Source organism: Clupea harengus, chromosome 10, assembly GCF_900700415.2.
Source record: "Clupea harengus chromosome 10, Ch_v2.0.2, whole genome shotgun sequence".
In the NCBI taxonomy this organism is placed as follows: Eukaryota; Metazoa; Chordata; class Actinopteri; order Clupeiformes; family Clupeidae; genus Clupea; species Clupea harengus.
The window spans coordinates 15011564-15036094 of NC_045161.1; the positions used below are offsets into that span (position 1 = coordinate 15011564).

General features: G+C 42.9%; 1 protein-coding gene across 1 annotated transcript; it reads right to left on the reverse strand.

Annotated features, from left to right (window-relative positions):
- Positions 1–752: 752 nt before the first annotated feature.
- On the reverse strand, positions 753–23315 carry LOC105898244 (unconventional myosin-VIIb). Its single transcript, XM_031575520.2, has 48 exons — positions 23197–23315; positions 22644–22685; positions 22325–22426; positions 22070–22222; positions 21267–21451; positions 20394–20515; positions 19957–20099; positions 19685–19798; positions 19255–19408; positions 19086–19162; positions 18769–18888; positions 18360–18496; positions 17942–18152; positions 17562–17697; positions 17117–17286; positions 16859–16999; positions 15999–16157; positions 15776–15868; positions 15485–15579; positions 15265–15349; positions 14726–14944; positions 14145–14354; positions 13497–13709; positions 12968–13135; positions 12457–12774; positions 12208–12371; positions 11883–12009; positions 11414–11533; positions 11064–11237; positions 10713–10940; positions 10327–10494; positions 9690–9807; positions 9338–9464; positions 8869–9035; positions 8275–8456; positions 7801–7919; positions 7546–7700; positions 6942–7095; positions 4854–5009; positions 3704–3809; positions 3383–3496; positions 3134–3221; positions 2835–2941; positions 2514–2699; positions 2036–2152; positions 1842–1925; positions 1598–1717; positions 753–1411 (listed from the first exon to the last, which is right to left on the reverse strand). The coding sequence occupies exons 2-48, from the start codon at positions 22659–22661 to the stop codon at positions 1316–1318; spliced, it is 6720 nt and encodes a 2239-aa protein (XP_031431380.1). The 5' UTR covers positions 22662–22685; positions 23197–23315; the 3' UTR covers positions 753–1315.
- Between the last annotated feature and the right edge of the window lie 1216 nt (positions 23316–24531).

A 24531-nucleotide genomic window follows, 5' to 3' on the forward strand; every position in this document is an offset into this window, starting at 1 on the left:
ATCAGTTTCAATAGCAAATAGCAATAGCAGTTTCATTAACAAAACCAGATCTTATAAAACTAGCTGAGATGTTTGTGAGAGATGGAGAATAAATGACAGAGGGAGAGGCTCAAAGTGAGAGATGGAGAATAAGGCTCAAAACAAGCAAAAGGGAGAGATGGGGCCCTTGTTGCTTTCATCCCTACAAGGAATGGGGCCCACAAAAATAATCAGTCACAGCCCCCCCACCCCCCACGTCGGACAGATGTGGCTTGGAACTGGTGTGGCTATAATCCTTCATACGCCACGCTAACAGCTGTGCGTCTCAGACAGGACCCTTTCTCCCCATCTCACGCTAGCCCTACAGCGATATGCTAATGGCACAAGACCCAGCTGAATGCAGCCACTATCTCCTCCAGGCCCAAAACCGCTGAGGGCCAACAACACACTGCCAGCTCTTAATTGGGATGTCTGGCTGCTTTTGTATCACACCAGTTTTGTTGAGCTTTTTCAATTTCAGAACCCCGCTGGCAAAAAAGTGTTGTTTAGTGCACTTGTTCGAAGAAAGAAGACACTCTTTCTGGGGTTTAGACATGTGATGATGTCCATAGTTTTTTAAATATAACATGAACATTCATTGCTAAGCAATATGTGTTGTTTCAGTATTAAGTTTTAATGGGACTGTCTGCATAGCTAGACAATGCCACTATACATAGCCGAATATGACTCAAGACACGCAATACAAACGTTCAACAGGCCAACAACAAGCACAGTTTAATGTGAGAAATCATTTATTGGATTGTCATACCTTAGTCACCTGGAACGATACAGGAAAAACTAAGATTTCTTTTCCTTGATGTTACGACTGAAAACATTCAATGCATTAAGAGTGTAACCCCACTGCCTGAGAAGAATCCTAAGCCCTCACATGAATTTGACAATTCAAAACATAGACAGAAAGGAACACAGTTTGGCAGGCAGAGAAAACAAGTAAAGCAAATGTAATGATTATGCTAAGGTAAAGTTAATGATCACAACAGTGGCACTTGGGTTATAAATAAGTCATGGTAGCTTAGTGAAATCTTGCAAAAGATACCATCAGTGACAGCAACTCTGAATTTCTTTCATTGAGGACATTTTGAAATGTACTGTGATTTGTAAATTTATTTTGGCACCTTATTTAAGTATTTGATACTCAATGCATATGCACTTGATACTCAGTGTGATAACCTGATAATCGAAACAGTCTGTATGATAGTGTATGTGTATGCGTGTGTGTGCGTGCGCATTTTCATCTGTTAGAACATTCTGAGGCACATATCAGTCCCAGTTGGCCTTAGCGAAAGCGCTGGTTCCGTGGCCGTGACGCTGCTTTGGTCTCGCTCAGATACATGTTCACGTATGATGTGATGAGGTCATCTATTTTATAGCCCTTTAAGACACAGAACAATAAATTATTAGTTGAGGAAAAAGGAAATGTCAAGAGGCTATAATTCATATTTTCGACTAAATTCCATTCACAGTAAAAAAAAAAAAAAGTACATTATTTTTCCCCTTTGGCACATGAAGGCCAATGAACACTGTACATTCGGCAAATGAGAGAAGCACGGCCTCTTACCAAAGATGTCTCACAGAGCAGCTTGTGACCTCCCACCAGGCTGCCCACCGTCATGTGGAAGTATGTGCTTCCGCTACACCAGTTGGCAATTTTGTTGTAAGGGTGTGTAGCCAGAATTTCCTGAACAGAACCAGTTTGTAGTTTGCAAATAAATACACTTGTCTCACACCAAGTGTACAAAATATAATGATAATAATACATTCATTCACAGAACCTATACAGTATTTTGACAGCTTTTCAGTACCTTAGTTTTAGGGTGCATGATGGTGACACCCTGTTTGCCGATGGCCAGCCTCACAATATCTGGGTAGTTGGGTTCTGATGTTTGCTATAAAGTTGAGGAAATATATTTAGTGCTGATGATGATGCCAAATGTTTTGTGCTTTGTCACTTGTTTTAAGAAAAACATGTTGGCTTTAGTTGTGCTGTGAGTCATACCTTAACTTCAAAGAAAGCACAGCCAAATGTGGTCCATTTGAAGATCACCTTCAGGAATGCCACTGCAGCGTCATCAGCAGTCATGGCAGCTTGCTTGTTGTAAGATGCAACAATGTTCTGAAAGGGGACAGCATGGGAAACGCACTTCTATAAATTATAAAGTCATGACCAAATGAAATAAATGTTGGAGATTTATTTTCCAGTAGGGTACACAGAGGAAAGCATGGCTGTTGTTTGACATGCTGACATCTTTCAAGCATTGTGTATTATCTGAGGAGTATCATGTCAATATATTTATCAGACAATGACACACTATAGAGTGCATATCACCTGCACTGTATTGCTGTATTGCAGTTAAAACTCCTGATCATATTTTCACAATTCTCTCTACCACACCGTAAACTTCTTCTTCTGACTACTTCCTAAGCCTTCACCATGACCTTAATCACACGTTGAGCTCTTGCCCTTGCTCTCTCACCTTCTTCCATTCATCAGCAGACATGACTTTGAGCATGTCATTGGGCACCAACTCCTTCAGAATCTTGGGGATCGTGACAAACTGGCTCTTGTCATCACCAACCTTCAGCCTAAACAGCAGGCCAGCCAGGAGCACCATTTCCTCCTTGGAGCAATGGTGGTAGCCCCTCAGGTACTTGGGGAGTTCCTGCAAGGGCAATCATACATGTCAAGCATGTATTTTCTCCTTTGGCACATAAAGGCAATGAACATGGTGCATTCGGCATATGAGAGAGACAGGACTTGGTGGCATTGTGGGTAACGTAGGAACAGGCAACGACACCTGAGCGTGGTGGAAGATGAGGTCAGCCTCCAGGTCTCTCCCGGGGATGACGTTGAACCACAGCTTCCTCATGAAGAACACCATATACTGCACATTCAATGGTCCTCCTATCAGCAGACACATATGACAATTTCACACACTCAATAATTGCTCATTCTAGTCCAGAAATAATTCATCCAATACATTAATACTATCTGAAAAAGGGTAAATAGGATCAGCCTCTGCTCCAGTTCAAGTTCAAAGTGGGAACTGTTCTTTTCTCTTCACTGACTCATGAAGATAAAGTCCTAAACTCTCACCTTCTCTGGCCCTCTTCATCTTCTTGGAATAATCTGTGATATTTCTCAGGCTGTCAAAGAAGTAGTCGGTGTCATTCAAGCTGAGAACCTAAACAGAGACACAAAGACACACAACACTTTTTTTTCATGGGATCAACAAAGATGGCTTCACAAGTCTGTCTCAACCTGTCACACCCTTGTCTCACACATTGTGAGACTATAATTTACTGCACCTTATGTAACCTGAATCTGCACACTACAGAGACAAACCTTGTCAGGGGTTTTCACGAAAATGCTGAAGCCTTCTGCAGACATCAGCTCCAGTTTGGTAGCAATGCTCAGGGTCAGTTCCCTGATCCTTGTGTGGGGGCCCACCTCAAAGATCTGTGCAGGGCAGAGAGACACTATGACACTTCTAGACACTCACAAAAACATCCATTGCATACATCCCAAACTACAAATCCAAATGCTTCTAATACGTATACCAGACCCAGAAAAAAAAATCTTTCCTGTGAATATTTATTTATTTATTTACAACAGTGCATGTTGGAGTTTGAGTTTTACTTTATGTTTCTAACGGAATAACTATACCTCTGATGTGTCGTTGGGAAAGTGGATCTTGTGGAAGATTTTAGCGCTGTTCTGCTGGATTGCGTCCAACTCCACCTGGTGTGGAGGGAGCTTCCTGGGCTCTGCCCTGTCCAGGACAGAGAGAGAGAGAGAGCGAGAGAGAGAGAGAGAGAGAGAGAGAGAGAGCGAGAGCGAGAGCGAGAGCGAGAGAGAGAGAGAGACAAAACCTCAGTTTCTATGCACAGGAGTGGGAGACCGAAGTCTAATCCTGATCTACATCCTGCCCAGCCAAACCTGATTCAGCTCCATAACAAGAAAAAGAAGGTCCAGTGCAGTCCGCACAACTGTAATCTGTGTGGAGGATTAGTTTAGTGTGTACTCCTCGAGTTGATCTCTCATACACAGGCACACACAAAAGAAAAAAATCTTTTAAAACAAATTCATGGAAAAACAAACGGAAAAAAACACCCCACCATGACACAGAACATACCCATCACCTTATGCTTTTGTGCAAGTGCACTAAAAATCCCCAGACTGATCAAGTGTTTACAGCGGAATTATAAATAAAGGAATAAAAAAAAAAATAAAAAAAAACAGCACGCTGAAGGACAGGAAGGTGAAGTGCTAATGGGCAAACAGCAGCTCAGACAGATGCGAGCCGTAACTGTGACGACCATGTGCTTCGCCATCAATCAAACAAACTGACTGTTTCCTGGCACGCGCCTGCTAGCGGCGAAAGGGCAATGACACCAAGGAAATGCCACCAGGAAGGAGGGATGTCCAAGCAGCACAGAGGCCATTTAAGTAGCACTGCATGACAACAACTGCTTATAGTAGATGGAATCAAGCCAGGGATCTCTCAGGGATATTCCATGTGAGAGTTCTATTTAAAAGCCGGAGTGACTGTGTCAATGCCGGAATCATTGTAGCCTAACTTCTGTAAAAGGCACTGTATTAAATAATGTCTTGCACAAAATTATACAAAATCAAGCAGTTTCCATCCTGCCTTTCCTGTTTTGTCATTTCCAGCTCTGTATTCATATAGGAAGTCCTCTGTATTTATATGTCTATGGTGTGCAATGCCTTTTTTAAAAGTCCTTTCTAATCATCTTCATTCATTCATTCATTCATGCATTCATTGTTTCTCTCCTCTCATTCTGTGTTTTCCCACCTTAGTGAGGCCTGCAGTCTCTGCAAGCATTCGGGGGCCATTGGTTCAATGCGGCGGGACTCCAAGAAGCGCTGGGCGTGTTTGAACAGAATGTTACTGGGGGGGAACAGCCCACAGCACAGCCACAGGAGCTGCCAACCCTGCTCTACGCTGTGCCTGACAGGTGGAGGTGGAGAGAGACAGAATGACAGAAAAAAGAATGAGAAAGAGACGTCAAGGTCAAGATGTGCATACAATCAGCATGGATAAGACACATGTATTTCAAGCAGAGAACATTGTCAACAAATGGTTCATGGCAGATGGCAGCTGTGGTATGTATTGAATGTGCTGTCTACTGTATGTGTTAAATAGTCTAAATATGGTGTCCCGTAAAGCACTGATCTGGTCAAGACTGTGTAGGCTACTGTAAGCACCAGTAATTGAGTTGTCAGTGTGTTGTGCCTGATAGGGAGCCTGAGCTCTTAGGGGACGTGAAGAAAGTGGGACAGGAGAGGGTCAGAGGTCATCTCTTTCACAAACCACTGAAGACCAGCTGCACTGTCAAACAGTTAGAAGGGAATTCACAGCTACATGGCTTGAGCAACTTCATTTACTTGGCAAAACCAGAATACACTGTCTTTGATGGGAAAAGAATTCAAGTCTTATTACCTACCATGCCATTTCAAGAGTTTGCTTCTTGCTCTCTAAGGCTTATGTCTTGTGAGAAAGAGTTAACAAACATTGACCTTGAACTGCAGTACTCATAGTAAGCATGAGCTAGTAAAATGTGCAAATGAGCACATGCTTGGTTTAAAATAGGCTTATTATTACAGTGCAGTGAGGGCTTATAAGTGTTTCCTACCATCATCTGTCTTCCTGTTTATTGGTCTGTGCTTTTAAGCCCTGCCTCCTTTGTTTTTTGTTCATTTGCCTTGCATTATAGCGTTTCTCTCAGCATTCAGTCTTGTTTTTCTAGTCTTGTTTCCGATTGTGTTTTTGTACCCTGCATGCACCATGGATCAGTTCTCAGCTTGCTCCATGTGTTTTGGTTTTCTTTCTGGTTTTTGTTACTATGAATCTTCTTTTAGTAAGTAAACATGGCTTTCTGCTTAACTCCTGCCTCGTGTCGTGCATTTGGGTTCTCTCTCTCTCTCTCTCTCTCTCTCGCTATCCCTGACAGTTTAAGCATGCTATAGAACTTAAACCAGTGGCTTTAGGATTACTGGTACACATGCTGAGCCACAGGCTCTATAAGGAAAACAACAGAAAACACGCACAGCATTTAACTTTATGACCTTGGGATTATAAGGTACCATGTGCATTTGAGTGGCTTGCATTGTGCAATCAGGCCCCCACTAACATATTAGTGCCTTGCTTATCCATGTTCAGTGTAGTTCTGACATGCTGTATGGGCATTGAGTTTAAGAACATTTATTAATAAAACCACTGGACTATTAAAGGAAAATGAACAAGACATTTTGGTGTTCATCAAAACACCACCATCAGTTATAAAGGTGAGACAGGAAGTAACTCATAGACACAAAAAAATCACATGATCACATGACATGAGATGTTAAAGTATGTGACTACTTGAGATACTTAAATATGCTTGCCAGAAAGATGTCACTCAAGTGTGCTTGCCGCAGCTTACAGTGGCGCCCCTACTCCCTCTTGTGAGGTGAACAAACTGGTTTGTCCATAAAGTGCCGAGGTACAGTTTTACACTTAAGTGACGTCTCAAGTAGTCATGTGACTAACATCTCATGTCATGTGCTGATCATGTGACTTCTTTGTGTGTATTTTTGCCAGTCACTTCCTGTTACACCTTTACAACTAATGTGGTTGTTTGGATGAACACTGAAACTTCTTCTTAATTTTCCTTTAATAGTCCAGTGATTTTAACACATTTTTAAAAACATTTTATTACCTGGATGTCTTTAAAATGAACTTACATACTTACATAGATGTGTATGGGCATTATGTTATCATGCTAATATGCAAAACTGTGAGCACATTTATTTCAACACAATACGCAGATGGAAATGTATAACTAAACATTTCACAGCTTCAATGATCTTCTATCGTTCCAGACAGATCATGGACATGTACCTGTTGTTGTTGCTAGTCATCTGTTTCATGATCTGGCAGTAGATCTCATCTCGCAGGTCCTCGTGCCGAGTCGCGGCTCCAAAGACGATGTCAGTGAGCTCCAGAGGGCTCTGCTCCTGTCTGGTGGGGTAGTCGCCCATGTACTTCAGGATAGGTGCACAGCACAAAGGTTAAGGAAGATATTTTTCCAAATTAGTCTACTGTTCAATTTTGATTAACAGTGTTTGGGAAAACCCTGACATGGTCTGTAGATATCTCCAGGGAATACAGCTACACACACACATATATAAGTCAGAACACATATGTTGAGGAGCAGATGAGATAGTTGGAGATATATTTAGTTAGTGCACATGTTTTCCCAGGGAACTCTTTGCTGTGTTTTTCTTGTGTCTGTGTATTTGTGTGTGTCAAACTGTGTGTAGATGCATACATAGACTCATACTCAAGCACCTGTATATCCATAATCAGGCTGTATACATGCCTATAGATACTACATGTTATGTATTATAACAACCCACACAGACATGCACACAAATGCATACACAGCATGCTGAGGGCCTCTCCTGAGATACTGGGATTATATGTCCCCATATGAGAAGGATATCAGTGAATGCCTGGCAGGCAGAGTGGCTGAGCTCTGGGTTGCCCATCAGTTTCTTGAGCAGAGGCTGCCTGATGGGCGCCCTGGAGTTGGCCCATAGCCTTTCAGGGGCAGAGCCCTTAGACATCACCTGCTTGTTCACATCCTTAGTCGGTTGCCTGGAAGAACAGATACAGACAGTTTGTTTCATCCACTGGCGTTTGGGTTTTCTTTCCCTGAGCTGTATGAGATGACTACATAGGTAATCGACTGCTTTACCTGAAGTACTGGAATGAGTACTCTTTGAGAGTCACAGGGGCTAATCTCTCTGTGGCGGTACCCCTTAGGGTGGCATCAACAACATTCTTCCTCTGATCAGGGGACAGGGCCATCAAGCTCTGCACAGAAGAACACAGTCTACATTTATACGAGACCTGTGTGTACATACATGCTCTAAAACTCAAATAATGGTTGTAGGTGACACACACATGTAATAACAGTGAATGACTGACAGCGAACAAATAAGGTGAGATATCCGGACGATTCATTTTTACCGTACAAATACATTAAGTTGTAAAACCCTGCTAGGAATATACTACCCATGCATCATTTACTTAAAAAAAACTATTTTATTTTATTCTACAATTCAAATGTATTTGAGTAAGTTATAAAGATGATAAATACATATTTGTTCTCTACAGGGACAGTACAAGAATGACAAAGCTTGTCAAAGAGAGGGAACGGAACACTCACTATGACTTCATTAGTGGGCTTGGTAAGCGTGGGCAGAACCAGGATGGCATCTGCTGGCACGGCGCCAGTCTGGCCCGTCCTTTCGTTCTTCCCCTTGAACCATCCCCGGTCTGGTGAGTACTCATCATCTTTCATGAGGAGGATAAGCTCACCCTTCTTGAAGCTGAGGAACGTGGTATCCTCTGATGGAACAAGACCGGTAAATGGTTGATGGAACAACAGGTAAATGTATCAGTGCTCTTTCAGTGCTGTCTTTTGTGTGACCCCACCCTGATAGACATGTCATATGAACACAGTTAAATCAAAGAAAGACAAACGGATGAATATGGTCAACCTTGTGATGATGAAACTTATTAAATGTGAATTTTTCTTTTCATATGTTTCAATCTTTCTTTAGGTTTCTGCATGTCTGAATAAAAATCGGCCCTTTTAAAGTTCAATACATTCTGACTACCTTTTGAACAGAAGTGTTGTGGTTGAAGTGCGGGATTTTCTACATACTTGAATCCACTCCTCCTCACACATTAAATGTTAATGTGGCATTATACTATACTGCCAGAAAAGAAAAAAGAGAAAGAATCCTCTGTTGGTCACCTTGTTTGCTGACCTCCTGCAGGGTGACTGCATACTCTGAGCGTTTTCTAAGGCCATCTAGGAACATGGTGACCACATCTGCTATGTCTGCAGCACTGATCGCATTCAGCACAAAATCGCCTTTCAAGGTCCGGAGACCCAGAGACTGACCAAAGGCCTTTGCTTCCCTGGAGAAGGGAAGAGAGGAAGAAAAAGAGTGTGGGGGGTGGGGCAGAAGGTAATTATTGAATATTGAATCGCAGGGAAAGGATTGTCTAAAAACGACCCATTTGCTATTTCCAAAGAACTTGAATTAAAACCCAGTTTTGTGGGCTGGGGAGGCATCTTTCTAGATAAGCCCAAAAAATAGGCAGAATGAGGAACAGAGCAGAGTAAGGGACTGGGAAGAAGAAGAAAAAAAAGAGAAAGAGGGTGAGGGGGAGGGTGAGGGTGAGGGGGGCTGAGAGCATAGAAACACCATAACCTGTACCTCATGGTGGAGACCCCAGTGACGTCTGGGTATGTTAGCTGCAGTAACTTCTTCTCCCTTTCATCCAGGAAGGTTATGCCTGTCCAGTTTATGGCTATGATGAATTTGCTTTTGGGAAGAGTTGGTCCTGTGAAATAATTAGAAAAGCAATTGACTTCACACCCTTTACAAATTAACTGCACAGAAGTTCCCATTTTATGCCCATCATTCGGGCATTAGAAATGCCTACAGTATATGGTCATAGTATTTCAAATGTATAGTATATAGAAAGTTAATTACTTTCCTCCTTCATTGACATTAAGAACTGTACAACTATATATTGTAAATCCATTTGATGATCTGTTCAGCTTACCTGAGAGCCTGACCACCTCAAAGAATCGGGAGAAGAACAACGGCCACTTCTGCTTCGCATAGTCCACCACCTCTGCTTTCACAATGGGTGCCCTCTTCTTTGAGCTGATATATGGCCCCTGTAAAACATGTCACACACCATTGAACAGAGTCTCAGTGTTATTACACCCACAGAGGAAGTGGCAGAGTTAATTATCTACTCTGGTGGCGATGTTATCAGCTCTTCCTTATGCGCAGTAAGATGAACAGATGAGATCGACAAAGCTGTGTGGTAGCCAAAGATTCACTCTTTGGAAGTGTCTGGAAGGGAGGGTTTTCGTTGTAAAACTATTTCAATAAACAGGGGTGTGAACAGTTACAGTTCGACCCAAAAGATCAAAGTTGGCAGCTTAAACACTGCTCTAATTACAATGCTCTCATCTACCTCTCAGTTTGGGGAAAGTTGCTATGAATGGACACCAGTGGGACTTTTAAAAAAAAATGATTAACGATTTTTCAGCCTGTATTTTTTAAATCAGACCAGGAACAACAAAACCCTGCCTCAATAAACTGTCTCAATTACAAAATCCAGTGTAGATTAATCAAATGAAAACAAACAAACAAAGTTTGTGTATTTATAAAGGTGGGGCATGTCTCACCTCAATATGTGCTGCGCTGACCATCTGGACCCACTTCTCCTCTGTCTTGGCTTCCAGCAGGGAGGACTTGATGCACTCCTGCACCACGCCCTGGGCATTTTCCATGCTGGTATCTGTTCCGTGCTGCACATAGAAATGCTTCGCAGCCAGCTGGATTAAATCATCCTCCTACGAGAGCATCAAAGAGTAGGTTTATCACTAGGAAAATTTATATGACAGCATGTAGCAAGATGTTTATTGTATTAGTGCTTTAACAATTAAAAATAAGTTAAGTTTAAAATAAGTCTGACCTTTATTTCAATCATAAAGGGTTTCTTCCATTCCTTAAAATCAGGAGGTCATCAAAGTAAAGCTTAGCAGCCTTTAATATACAGCATGTTCCCTACCTTATCACAGCGGTACTCTCCATACTTGAGGCCACGGATGATTTGTCTGTAGATGAGGTCTGTGCTGATGGCGTCCTCGGTGCAGTCGTGCCAGGGGGTGAAGATCTCCTTGCGGAAGTAGAGGCGCCAGGGGGCGTGCTGCTCTTGCCCGCCCTTCCGCTTCACTTCCTGCTCGCACTGGGAGATGGCGTCCATCACATGTTCACGCCCGTTGCCCAGTGACCACACCTAGAGAAAGCAGGGGCAGATTCAGTGGCTTTCTGCTAAAGCGCTGCATTCCATCATTATCTGAAATACAAGGAGATAGCAAGGTAATGACAGGTAATTCTCAGCTGTGCCTTTGAGTCTTACCTTATCGTAAAGTGCCATATAGAGAGAGAAGCCAAAGATGTCGTGAAGTTTGATTTTCTGGGAGAGCACCTTGCAGATCTCCTGGGATGTGGAGGCAGAGTCTATGGGCAGGCTGATGGTGCTGCCATCCATGAGGGAGACTGAAATGCCCATGGGCTTCTTGGTTTTGGTAGCCTAAGGGAGAACAAGGGGTGATTTCAACGCCTTGGATTTCAACGGATGTGCCTTTCACATTATACACGTGATGGTATCTGTGAGGGTCATATTTACATGCAAATTCTGGTTGGCTACTCTTTTGATAGACTTGCAATGTTCTGTGCTGTTCAGGATCCTCTCTTAAAGGTTCTCACCTGAAGCTCCAGGCAGCTTGGTGGCTCTCCTCGAACGCCGTTGGCCACGGTCCTTCTGAGCCTCTCTGCACAGTAGGGGGCATATCCCACAGGCCCAGAGCGGATAAAGCTTTGAAGAAACTACAGGAAGAAGGAGCATTGTCAAAAAGCACATTACCTCAAATTCAAATGCATGTCAAATATACATTGATTCATTTTATATTAAGACACTTGTTTTAGGAAAAAGCTCAAAGGATCAAGACTCAAACGGTTTTATAAAAACAGGTCATAATGGCACTTTAGGACTGATGGGGTTTATGATACAAACACACTGAGTTAAATACAATAGGGAGTTTCACTCATTTGTAGGACATCAGGGTACTGCTGTTCTATGCACTGGTTAAAGATGTCCACTGGTCAGTTCAGATAGTTGAAGTACAGTGCTATGGAAGACTTTAGCCTCCAGCAGAACCTCTGTGGTTTGGCTGACCTTGATGAAGCGCTCAGTCGGGGGGAAGATGCCCAGACACAGGGACAGCAAGATCCAGCCCCGGAAGAAGCTGCTACGGTTCCCATTCTCCTGCAGCTGTTTGCAGATCTGACAGTAGATTTCATCCCTGAGTACAGATTCAAAATGTCAATATGAATGTGCAATTATTATTTTGGAGAAAATTCATCAAAACCTCATCATACACAAAACCAAGCTCTTTGACCTTGGATTGATTGCGGCACAAGACAGGTAATCCACAATGATTATTTTCGTCAATACCATGTTACAGCAATGGCAGAGACAGCAAGTACCTGTAACCATGTACCTGAGATCGCGTCTGACGATGCCGTAACCCACGATGATGTGGAGCTTTTCCAAGGATGACAGAGGTTGATCCAGGGTGGGACCCTCACCGACCACCACGTCCTCTTCGCTCAGCGTCTGCATAGTGGGTGGCTTGGAGATGGTGTCTCCTGATTCATCCTCAGCCTGCAAGGAAAAGCAGCATTTTGAGACAATGACTGTTTTGAAATGAGCTTTTAGTATGTCAACTTAATATGGACATGATTCTCACCTCCTCTGAGATGGTGGAAGGCTTTCGGCGATTCATGGGATTTGGTGCGGTGGAGGTCTTCCTGTTTGCGCCCCCATCAACAGGGATGGTGGAGACCTTTCTGTTCTTGCTAAGAAGATCTGTGAAGGTGGACGACTTTCTGCCCTTAGGGGTCTCCTCTGGAATCGAGGAATCCTTACGGTTGAGGATGACCTCCTCAGGCATTGATGATGTCTTCCGGCCGCGAGAGAGCAGGTTGGTGAACGTGGAACCCTTCCTGTTGCGTTGGGCCTCGTCGGGAGCTGTTGATACCTTTCGCAGCCTAGCATTTACCATTCTCTGTGATATGGGAAAATGGCCACACATTGATCCATTAGAGTTCCCAAAACAATACAACCCCAAATGACCTCTAGGTTTAAACAATATATTAGAGATAACAGAAAACAAGTTAAAGAAGTAAATTCCTTCTCAGTTCCTTCTCAAATGATTTTACTGGTGAAAATAAGAGCACAGATGCATCCCACACACATACCTGGTTCATGCCGATCATGTGACTAAGGCGTCTGTTCTGTCTTTCGGCTACATCTGTCTGCAGTGAACGTTCGGCATCCAGGGGCCCTCTTCTCTGGACTTGCTGAGGCTTGGGCTCTGGGAGATCCCCCATGAACCTCAGAATTAGCCACCACAGTGTCTTAGCAGCCTACAAGATCAGAGGAGACAGGGAGGGGAGAGAAAGGAGAGAGAATGAGCAGAGAAAATGAGACAGATAATGATGAATTTATCGTAATTACCAATACTTAGAACACTTAGAAATTTTAACTTAGTTAGTTAGTATTTTTGTGCAACCAAGTCACATATTCTTAACAACTTTCAAAACAATTTGCAAAAAGACATAACACGCAAAATATTATTCCAGGACCAGGCACTCAAAGAGGCATAACAGAGCACACCGGCATCAGTGTACACTCTGACTCCTAGGGCTATATACACCCTTAGTGTACTGCAGGCTGGGTTTAAGTCTGCTAAATATATACAACAATCTATGTCTAAATGGGATGTACCAGCACGTCTCCCTCATCTTCATGGTAAAGCAGTGGCTGGCGCAGCCTCTGGCGGATGTGTGTGGAACTGGAAGCGCCCTGGAATTCCATGGAGGCGAACTTGGAGAAGGAGTACTCATCCAGGTTATCGTAGTCCTCATCAGGGATGTCCACCGCCATGGGAGCCTCGTCCAGGTCAAACACCTCCAGCGCTGTGCGCTGTCCCTCAATGTCCTGAGAGCACAACCAAGGACATTACCAGCAGAGCTTAAGAGTGTCACAAAAGTTACGGTGTAGATAACAAAATCTATGTTCTACCTACTGTTTAACCAAATAAAATCTACTGATATCAAATCCAGATTTACCAAACTAAATATTCTGGACGGTGTCTACAGATCTCTTTCTAAAGAAAGCCAGCAACCTATTCAATGTAATGGTCTAAAACTAGAATAACTCCAATGAAACTGTCAGTTACAGAGATTGCATTATGTCCCTGACAATCACCAATTACAGGTATTTGACCATATTGTTATGTTATACCCAGTCCTGCTCACACTGTACTCTTACATAACAGTGTGTAGTTATACTGCGTGCAGGCTGGCACACACACACACACACACACACACACACACACACACACACACACACACACAGACACACGTCTCTAACCTCAAATCCTGCAGGGGCCTGGCCCTCTTGCCCTCCCACCATACTGGGCAGGAAGCCAAAGATGTCATCCACCATTTCCTGATCATTCCTGGATTCGAATTGGGTGGCCGCCTCTTGCTCGCGCTTGTGTCGCAGAATGTCCTCCAATCGCCTCTGTCGCTCCTTAGCAGCCAGATCCTCGTTCCTTCTCTCTTGTGCCGACAGGAAGGCCTGGGCAGAGCACAGGAAACCGGCAAACAGTCAGGAAAAGAGAACAAGCCAGGCTTGAGTAAAGAGAACTCAGAGCTCACTGACACAGAGACAAAATGGCAGCACGACATTGCCCATCATTATGTGATTATGTATATTTTCAGAAACATATAGATAGATGGATTCATAGCTGGATACATACAAACATAGATACATACATACATACATACTTGCTTACTTGCTTACTTACTTACTTACTTTCTTAGTCCCACAGGACATTTAGCTATCAATCATCTGCCATATCATTATCCACCTCTTCTACAGCACATGCAAATAGGACACAAGAAAGAAGCATAACATGCACCGATAATTAGAGACAAAGAGCCACGTACATCCCTCTTCCTCTTCTTGACAGCTTTGCGGGCCAGCATGCCCCGGGTGTGTGCCTGTAGGACAATGATGGCTGCCCGCTTACGCTTAAACTCCCGGCGGGTGGCAAGTCCACGGATGTGCTTCTGGAGCACCAGACCGGCGGCACGCTTCCGCTCGTACTTGACCTGCATCTGCCGGCCACGCACCTTTGCCTGCAGCCGCGAGAAGCCCAGACGCACCTGTTGGAAGGATGTAATACATATGTTAAAAGACAACCATATGTTGAACAATGAGGTGCTACACTTTAGAATACACTGCAGTGTACCGCACTTTTAATAGCTGATTTTTTTCAGACACGGGGATTACCGGTACATGCCTGTGCCTTTATAAGCAGTACCATATACAAATCTAGTGTCTAAAACATCTAAAAATGACCACAAGCATGATAGAAATGAAGAAACACATCAGATCAAACTGATATTGGGTGAAAGGGTGAATGGATCGATGGCTCAGTGTTCTAATGATTTTGCTTTCAGATCTCCCCAGCATGGTCGCTCACCACTCTGAACTGCTTTCGGACTTTGTACCCACGCCAGTTCTTCTGTAGTACCAGAGCAGCACGCCTCTGCAGCAGGAAGTGCTTTCTGTACACGAGCAAGAGAAGAAATATTTTACTTTTTACTATTTTACTATAGGTTACTGATCGTCTGGAACAGAGGGGCTTAGCCTCAGACTGGGATTATAACGGTTCAGTGGGACTATGGATGATGGATTTTCACCTGTACTTGAAGCCCCTCAGGACTCTCTGAATGACAAGGGCTTTGTAGTGCAGGGCTTGGTCTCTCGCAAGCTCCAGATCAGTGTCATGGAAGTCCTGAGGTTGAAGGAATAAATGAATGAATGAGTGTGAACAAACGAATGAGAAGATATAGAGCGCATTAGATGAAGAAATGTATGAGAATAAAAAATATGACCATAAATGTGATGTTCATTCCCTCTATATTATGCAAACATTTCCACAAGCCTATATAAAAGTACTTATGAATAGAAAGAGCATAACTGCCGTATACCTTAAGAAAGATCTTGGTCTTTCCAACCTTCCATTCATCCATACCAGTCAAGACATTCTGACAGATCCATTCACTGCATGCTTTGACACTTTCCTGCGTGAATTAATACAGTACACAAACACAAAGTCATGCACTGATGTTTTTTAGCTACTGTTTGTAGTTGGAACATGAACAACAACCAACCAAACAAACCAAGAACCATGAGGGAGAAAGTTCTACTTACAGTTTTGGGGTCACAGACAGCACTGTTGAGCAGCACGCGGTACCGGTTGAGGAATTCCTGGAAAGTGTGGCGTATGGGGAAGCCGGCCTTACGGATGCGAATGGTCTCCAGCATGCCTGAGTAGCGCAGCTGTCTCATACACAGATCCCTGTCAAACAGCTACCACAGAAACACAGCATTAGGACAACACAGCAAACACAAGTAGGAGCAACTGGAAGAATTCTCTTCCTGGTTTTGCTTGCAGTTGGCTTGCATCCACTCATTTATTTATCTATAATTTTATAATTGTATTGAGTTTCTCAAAATAATGGCATCCTACTAAACAAAATGACATCCTTTTTAGTCTTCTAATTCATTTCATGAATTGTTGTGTGATTTTAGAAATAGAAATTGACTGTAGAACGCTCGAGTGCAGAGGCATTACAACATAAAAGGCTCCCAGCCAATGGGAGAAAGGGGAAACATCCTTGTGATGACATGGAGAGTTATGGCTTTTTACAAGTACAGAGTTCAATTCCAGGCTTAAATTGCATTTTGGATAGAGATTTTCCACAGCAAGCCAAAGCCAAGATTGCAATCCTTGTCTAGGAAACAGGCCCACAGTGCTACAGTTTGTTATTTTGTTGGCAGGCACGTTGTTGAATGATAAAATCTTGGTCAAGGGAGTGTTTTGCTAACATTGATATATTAACTATTAAAATGTTATATGTGCTTAAAAATGACACCATGAGGTCAGATGACCAGAATGTTTGGTGGTCCAAAATGTTTCAACATTTCAACGTCAGTGTTTCCACGTGAGTGTGCACTATAACCAAAACAGCTCGTTGCACATTAGATAGGGTCCTGTCAGCTGGTGTTACCATGGGCTTCTTGAAGTCGTTAGGTTTGATGCAGCGGATAAAGTAGGGCTGGCAAGCCATCAGTGCCTTCATCAGGGCTTCCAGAGACTGGCGAAACTGACCACTCAGGGTTGGTACTCGCTTCTTACTGTCTGCCGTTTGCTGTGGAGATGCAGAACAGCAAGAAGAGAAATCCGCTTTTTGTCACAGAACTGAAATATTGAATGGAAATTTCTTGAAATGAACATAAACTGGGTCTGTCTTGAGAAATGAACTCACCCTTAAGGAATTGCCGGGAGTGATAATCATTTTAGGGTTGGCGGAGCTTTTCACATTGTTGGTGCTGGAGGTTTCGTTGTGGAAGATCTGTTTGAGGAGCTTGTTGCTGGACGTCTCCACCAGCTGAATGAGGTTGGAGCTCAGAGCATCCCTGTTCTTCTCCAGAAAGCCTGAACAGACAGACAAGTCCTCATCAATCACATGTCACAGAGATCCTCAGGGCACACAGGAATGTAGGAGATGCCATTTTGTGCTTTCATGTTGATAGGTACACTTTACAGTTGGGAAAATAGTGCATTTATGTCCTCTTTAAAGATATGAATGTCACATTACCTGGAAAACCACTGAGGTACTACCACTACATTACAGTACATCAGTACTACACACCTGATGCAACAGGGATCAATTCCACTGAGCATTCTGGGTAAAGTGGGTCATGGTTTACCTTTTGAATCGTAGTACACAACCCCAGCAAAATGTTGGATCCCAAACTTTGTGTCATGGTTGTTCTTTGGAGGAAGGTAGATCTGGGACTTCCCATGCGTTTGGTTTAACTTATTCAGCAGAGTGATGTCTGTGCCCTGTGTGAATTCATTGCATTTTTATTTCAATGTGTCTGATATATTTAAAGCATCATACTATACAATATGACATTATAAAATAACACAAATACAAATTTAACATACATACATAATATGGTTATGTCTTTCTTAAATATCAATATAGTCATCATACATATATATATATATAGTGTTGAGTACAACGATATGTATTAACACAGGTGTGTATGTGTGAAAGTCATGCAGAGTAGCTGGCATGTTCAACCTTTGGGAAATGACTTTCTTCATCGATCAGTGCAAGGACATTGAGGGACTTGTTGGCCAGGACGTCCAGTGTGCGTTGGTTGTCGTTGTATTGAATGTGTGTCCAGATTATGTTTTCGCGGGCGTACTCATCCTGCTCAAGCTTGAAGACGTGCTTCACAAAGAACTGCTGCAGCTGTTCATTGGCAAAGTTGATGCACAGCTGCTCAAAGCTGTAAACAGCCCACACAAACACACACACACACACACGTGCACACACACATACAGAGTGATACAGAGGCATCCACACAAAGCACAAGGGAGCATGGTGGTCAAAGCTGTGTTCTGTTGTCGCCCCAAAATTTGTCACAACAACAGTCCCATTTAAAAGTACACATCAATTGCTGGACCCAGTCAAATAAAGATGAGTGTTTATATACCTGTTCTGCGTAAAGTTTTCAAAACCAAAAATGTCCAAGAGGCCAATGGACAGAGATTTTGAATCTTCTGGAGGGGGCTTGAAAACGACACTGTTAATCTTCTGCACAATCCACACGAACATCTTCCCATAGATCGCCTAAAAGACAAGGAAGTCTACATGTAAACTAACTCATTATTTAACATTATTAAATTAGTAGTCAATAATAGTTAATTTAGTAGACAAACTTTCTGAAGAGACACATAAAGGATAATTTCTATATTATTCAATTTTTTCTTTCATTTCAGGTATTAAATGTGATGCAATTAATCTGAACTGTTCATTTATTTCAGTGGTATTTGGTATCTCTGTGTTTCCTTGACTGCTATCGCTTAAGCAGCTGTCAGTATGCTATGCAGCTCAGGTCTCACCTTCAAAAAGGCGTCTCGGCCAGCCCGGGCCTGTTCTGAGGTCAGGGGCTTGGAGACACTCTCCCTGTTGGTCATGAAGGACCTCTGGGTCAGCCCCACATCCAGGGCTTTAGTATCAACCTGGGAAAGAAAGGTCAAAAGAGCAGCACTAAGAAAACAACCTACATTGAGACGAAGAGCCGATCAGCTCAAAGGGGGGATTTGAGAAAGATATATGTGGATTGAGAACTGAGGGCAATGAAGGGGTGTGATAGGTGTTTGCTTCCTGCTCACTGAACAAGCAGAACAGTCAGAGTCATCATAAATGAGTGAACTACCTCCAGCAGCTTGGCAACCATGTTGAAATGAACAGATGAGCGAATGTCACAGCCCTCCATGTTATTTAGGATGGTTTCTTAAAAATGAACAAACAGTGATATCAATAAACATCAGACTGACGAATTAAGCAGGACTTAGAGGACTATCAGGACACCGGCATTTCTGTACCTTCAAAGTTCACGTTGCCCAGGTGCAGGATGGCAGCCAGTAGCTTGGAGATCTCCCAGGAGTCATTCTCTGTGAAGGTGAGGACCTTCATGGCTGAGCGGAAGTGGGCATACTCTTTTATGTCATCCCGCCCGTCACAGGAAGTGCATTTACCCTGCAACCACCACACACACCAATGTCAGTACTCTTACAACAGCATTTTTACATTCATGCCAGGTTTTTTTATTCACAGGGTAATGAGAATCTTTCTCGTAAGGGTGTCAAACAAATTGAAAACAAATAACTTATATCAAACATAACAGCAAAAGACAAAAGAGAATACATAGTCAGCAGCAATGAAAAGACATGAGCTGATAGGATGAAGAAGGGGAATGGGTTTGAACAATGTCTCAGCAATCTTGCCACAACTGTTTGATGGCTGTCATATTACCATGGTCAGGTAGTTGTATTCTGCTGCGCTTCCAAGAGACAGGATCTTCTTCTGTTCAGCAGACATTCCCAGCAGCATGCAGTAGAAGATGTGGTAATTCCTCTCCTCCGGAGCCTGAGCAATCATAACCAGTCAGTACAGTCAGAGGAATGCTGCAGGTCCTTTAAGGTCATGAGGTTTTTTGCAGCCTTTTTTCTAACTCTATGAATGACAGGGACATTATTTTGCTTCTGCTATTAGGACAAAATTAGAAAATGACTTCTATCCCTCACCTGTCGACAGACTCTGGACTTCTCCAGCAGGTACTGTTCAATACGTGCACTCTCAATGGCTCCTGCCTTAGTAAAGCTGATGTTGATGTATTTTCCAAACCGACTGGAGTTATCATTACGGACAGTCTTTGCATTACCAAAGGCTGTGGAAACATCAGGTAATGAGACACTACAACAGAATGTTATCACACCCAACAATACAGAAAAGATAACCGCCTATATATGTATATAGATGGAGACGCATTTCCTTGTTATGGATAAGTTACTGAGCAATAAATGACCACTGATAATTTGACGTTTTAAAGTTTAGAATTTGGACTCAACAGTTACTAAGACAGTTTTGATCTGCTGGAATGTCTGTTTCAATCGCTTTATGTCTAGAAGAAACAAAAAGAAGCTGAACAACAACAAAGGTGATTATTATGACAAAGTCATACCTTCTAGTATGGGGTTGGCCTCCAGAATCTGCTGCTCTATCCAGGAGCGCTGGCCACTAACAGCAGCCAGGAACTGCAGCATCAGCTTGGTGCTCTCTGTCTTTCCAGCACCCGACTCCCCACTTCAAAAGCACACAGAAAAAGACATCAGTATCAGACCAATTTTAATCTGACATTGAGCTGCTTTTTAATATCAATACTTTCCTGACATTGAGCTGCTTTTTAATATCAATACTTTCCTTTGCCTTGCATTGTCCAAAGCCAATTAGTCTTTTTCATCAGGGAATTGTTCATGAAAAAATCTATGCGCCATTAACAATTGGTAATCCTTCAGCATGGCTTACTGTAGTGGACTAGTAGGAAAGAGTATATTACATGCAAGTCCTGCTCTGCTCTTCAGACATGATAGAGCTTTGGTAATATTGGTTTGATGTCAGGTGTGCTGCTGGTCTAGCCAACCAAACCAAAACCCAGGTTCACCACCAGATTAAGAAAGTCAAATTCCTTCCATTGTGTGTCAGTTAGAGTCAGGGAAAATCAAGTGTGTAATATGCTGTTTTAGAACATGGATGGGAACACTTATACTACTATGGCATTCAGAACTTCTGCCAGTCATCTTAATGTAGTAGATGAGCTTTTCCACATGGCCTTCGTCTGTGGTGAAAGCTAAAAGCATCCTCCAGCTATTGGAGTTAAGTACTTGAATTTACTAATAAGCACAGAGGTAGAAACCAGCTAGTTTAAGTGCATGGGATGTGGCAAAACCACAACCAGCTTTTTTAACCTAAAATTTTCAATCTCTGCCTTTGAGGAAGACTGCCGCTTCAATAGGAAAGAATAGACATTACTAATGAAAGCTGGTTGAAGGCTGACCTTATGACACAGCACTGGTCCTTGTGGCTGCGGTGCATGTTGAAGAAGCAGCTGTCGGCCACGGCAAACACGTGTGGCGGCAGCTCGCCCAGCCGGCGGTCCGTGTACGAGTGCACCTGTTCTGGCGTGTAGAGGGGCAACACCTGGTACGGGTTCACTGCCACAAGAATAGAGCCAGTGTATGTCTGAGGGGTGTGGGTGAGAGAGAGAGAAAAAGAGGGGCAAAGTGCAAGAGAGAGAGAGAGAGAGAGATGAAAAGACACCGGGAGAGAAAGAGATGGCATCTGTAATGGTGCCACTGTTGTGTCTGTTAATGGCAGATTAACACTAGCACGAGAGCTATTACAGTTTTCAAAAAGACTTTGAGGTTGAAGGGGAACCAGCAGGCCTCAGGACTAACAGCTGTAACCAATGGTGACTGATATAAGCAATTATATGAGGGAGTTCAAGCCAATAAGACTCAAAACCGTTCTCATCTGATCCTTGCCAGTATATCTCTCTTGATTACAGGGCAATCCCTGTTGTAATGATAAGCTATATAGTGACTCATTCTCTAGCCTGTGCTATTTATTTTCCTCCTCAGATAGGACCTAACTCATTACTATGGAGACAGATATTTCTTTGATTACCCAGGGGGCAAAGTCTTTCAGGAATGATCTGAATGTCATTCCACACAGATGAACATACAAAAACACTATGATCAAACCTCAAAAAACCACTAGGAGACCAATTCAAAACCAACACAAGCGGATCTTCTGTCCTCAGATATACTAACATTCCTCGTGCAGACTTGGCTGACTTACATAGATGTGGCCTTCTCTGTGTCGCACCAGAAGGTTCCGAAGGAGCCCTGCCTCGTTCAGGTCACCTAGTCGGATCATGTCATCTACCCCATCGATGGAGGTGGGATGCATGGTCTTCAGAGAGCTTTCCAGCTTTTTCGTGATCTTGTGCTCCTGTAAAGACCCACAGTAAAGTTAATCCCCACAAAGACACAGGGATGAATGGTAGCATGTGAATGTTATACATCAGCACTAAAGCAGCTTGGCATTGCTTACCTTTCCCTCATCATCAAGCAGCTGAAGGTCCCCCTTTCCAGAAAGTTGGACCTGAGCTCCAATGGGCACGCCGCTGCCCGAATCGATCCAGACATAATCTCCCTTAGGACCCGAAGTTTGAAATCAAGTGTTATGCGTGCTATATCTTATGTCATTTCTCGTATTTCATAGATATGCTTAGTAGATAAATAGTAGGCAGCGGAAAGATACATAACTGAACTGACCAATATAATTTGATAATATATTATTAAACATATAATTTGAATGGATTCTATTCAGGATGGAACTATGACTGCCCAACATTTACATTACATCTCACCTTTGAAAGGATGACCATGGCTGAGTCCTTTGTCACTCCTCTCTATAGAGGCATAGAAACAAATATTTTACATGTCACAATCAACCTTTGTCATGAAACAGATGGAAGGCAGTAGCACAACATAGTTTATGTAGTTTATTAACAGCTGAACGTCCACATCACACATCCTTATATATCATGCAACTGCACCAAAATAGCATGTAGTGTAACACCACATACTACCGATAAGGCAATAGTATGACACCTAGCACGGATTAAAAAACGACCACGAGTACCACTGCCTTTACTTAGTAATAATTATTAAATACTCTACAGGTATGAAACCATTCTCAAGTGTCTAAGCTTCTGTTGAAGCTTTTGTAATGACAAGTTTTGTAACGCTCTTTTAAACATCTACTAAAAACCTAGTATAGTTTTCCTCAATGTCATCATGCTAACAAGTTAGCTCAATCAACTCACTCTTTTTTGAGTTCACCAAACTCCTAATATAAGCACATGAGCACAATACTTTGTGGACACAACAAAAGACAAAGCAAAGGTCATCATCATTTACCTGCAGTTAATACGGTCACCAGGTGGTCTAAACAAGGACCCCCGCCCTGCTCTTTGGCTGGTGTGAGGCTTACTGGTGGTGTCCACTCCACCCAGTCATCAGTGACAGAGTGTGCTGAGAAGCAGGCGTATTCCCGAACACCCAGTTTATTACCAGCAGACTTTGATCCCAGTGTGGAACACAACCACCCACCTCTATATAAACTAGCCACATATGTGGGTTGATATATCCTTATAAAATATATAATAAATTATTTATATGGAACAGTACGGTGAAACTAGCCTCACAGGAGTAGTCTTAAAGAGCTTTCTGGTGTCAATGAGGGACAACTACGGTACCCTTCAGCTGACCCCCAGATTAACACCTGGAGGGCTAACTTGGGTGAGGTTAACAAGCTAACAAATTATACAGAGCCTTGTGAAATCCCTAGCCGCTAACTCATGTTACAAAGTAGATGTGGTATCCGTGTAGAGAGTCTTTTAGTGAAGGCACAAAAGGCGGCAGGGAGACAAAAACTCTATGGTTGCAAATGTATTTGTCCTCCACCAAATGCATAATCCAAAGTGAAAAATATAAACAAAAAGACTGATATAAATGAAAACAAAAAGATATTTACAAACTGTATATGTACAGTCAATAGTACAATGTCGTACACTATGTCACTAAATTCAGACAGTATGCTGATATCAACTTACAAGCATGCTTACAAGAGCATAGACTAGCTCACCAACAAACTCTCATCTAAAAAGTTTTCAGTACAGAAGCTCCTCAACAACCACCACGCTAACCCTTTTAACAGGTAGCTGAACCACCCCTAATTGGCCCATACTACCATAGGCCCACAATACAGGGGTAAAATCATGTGTGAGAAGAAACATAAATTAAACAACATTAAAATGGTACCAATAATAATTATAACTCAATCAGGCCTTCCCAATATTGATAACAATGGTGAATCTAACCTACAACCTTTGTTATCAATATTTATATAAGTTCATATCAATATACTGTATATATATATGGTTCAAGTCCGGAAAGGGTGACTACGCTCTCCATTTCGCTACAAATGGTGTCAGAAGTGGGATGGCTTGCCGTGAGGTCATCGGAGACGTGCCCGTAAAACTGTATGAGGGACCCCCAGGTAGGTTGACCCCTGTGTGAAGGACCCCATAGATGGGTGAAGCACTTGTGTGTGGGGCGCTCTGGATGGGAGGAGTACGGTCGTTGGAATGCGCAAGGAATGCCTGTGTGCGTGAAGCGCAAGGGCGAGCTTCCCGAAGGTGAGGGCAGTGTGACGGTGTGCCATCACTTCACATGAGTATGTGCTCTGACTGC

What these genes read in the sequence shown, in the direction of transcription:
- LOC105898244 (XM_031575520.2), bottom strand. An exon ending in GCAGGAGGTCAGCAAACAAG is followed by an intron (nt 8,457 to 8,868) that starts GTGACCAACAGA and finishes TTGTTCCATCAG; the next exon opens with AGGATACCACGTTCCTCAGC. An exon ending in CTGCTGATGAATGGAAGAAG is followed by an intron (nt 2,153 to 2,513) that starts GTGAGAGAGCAA and finishes GTCCCCTTTCAG; the next exon opens with AACATTGTTGCATCTTACAA.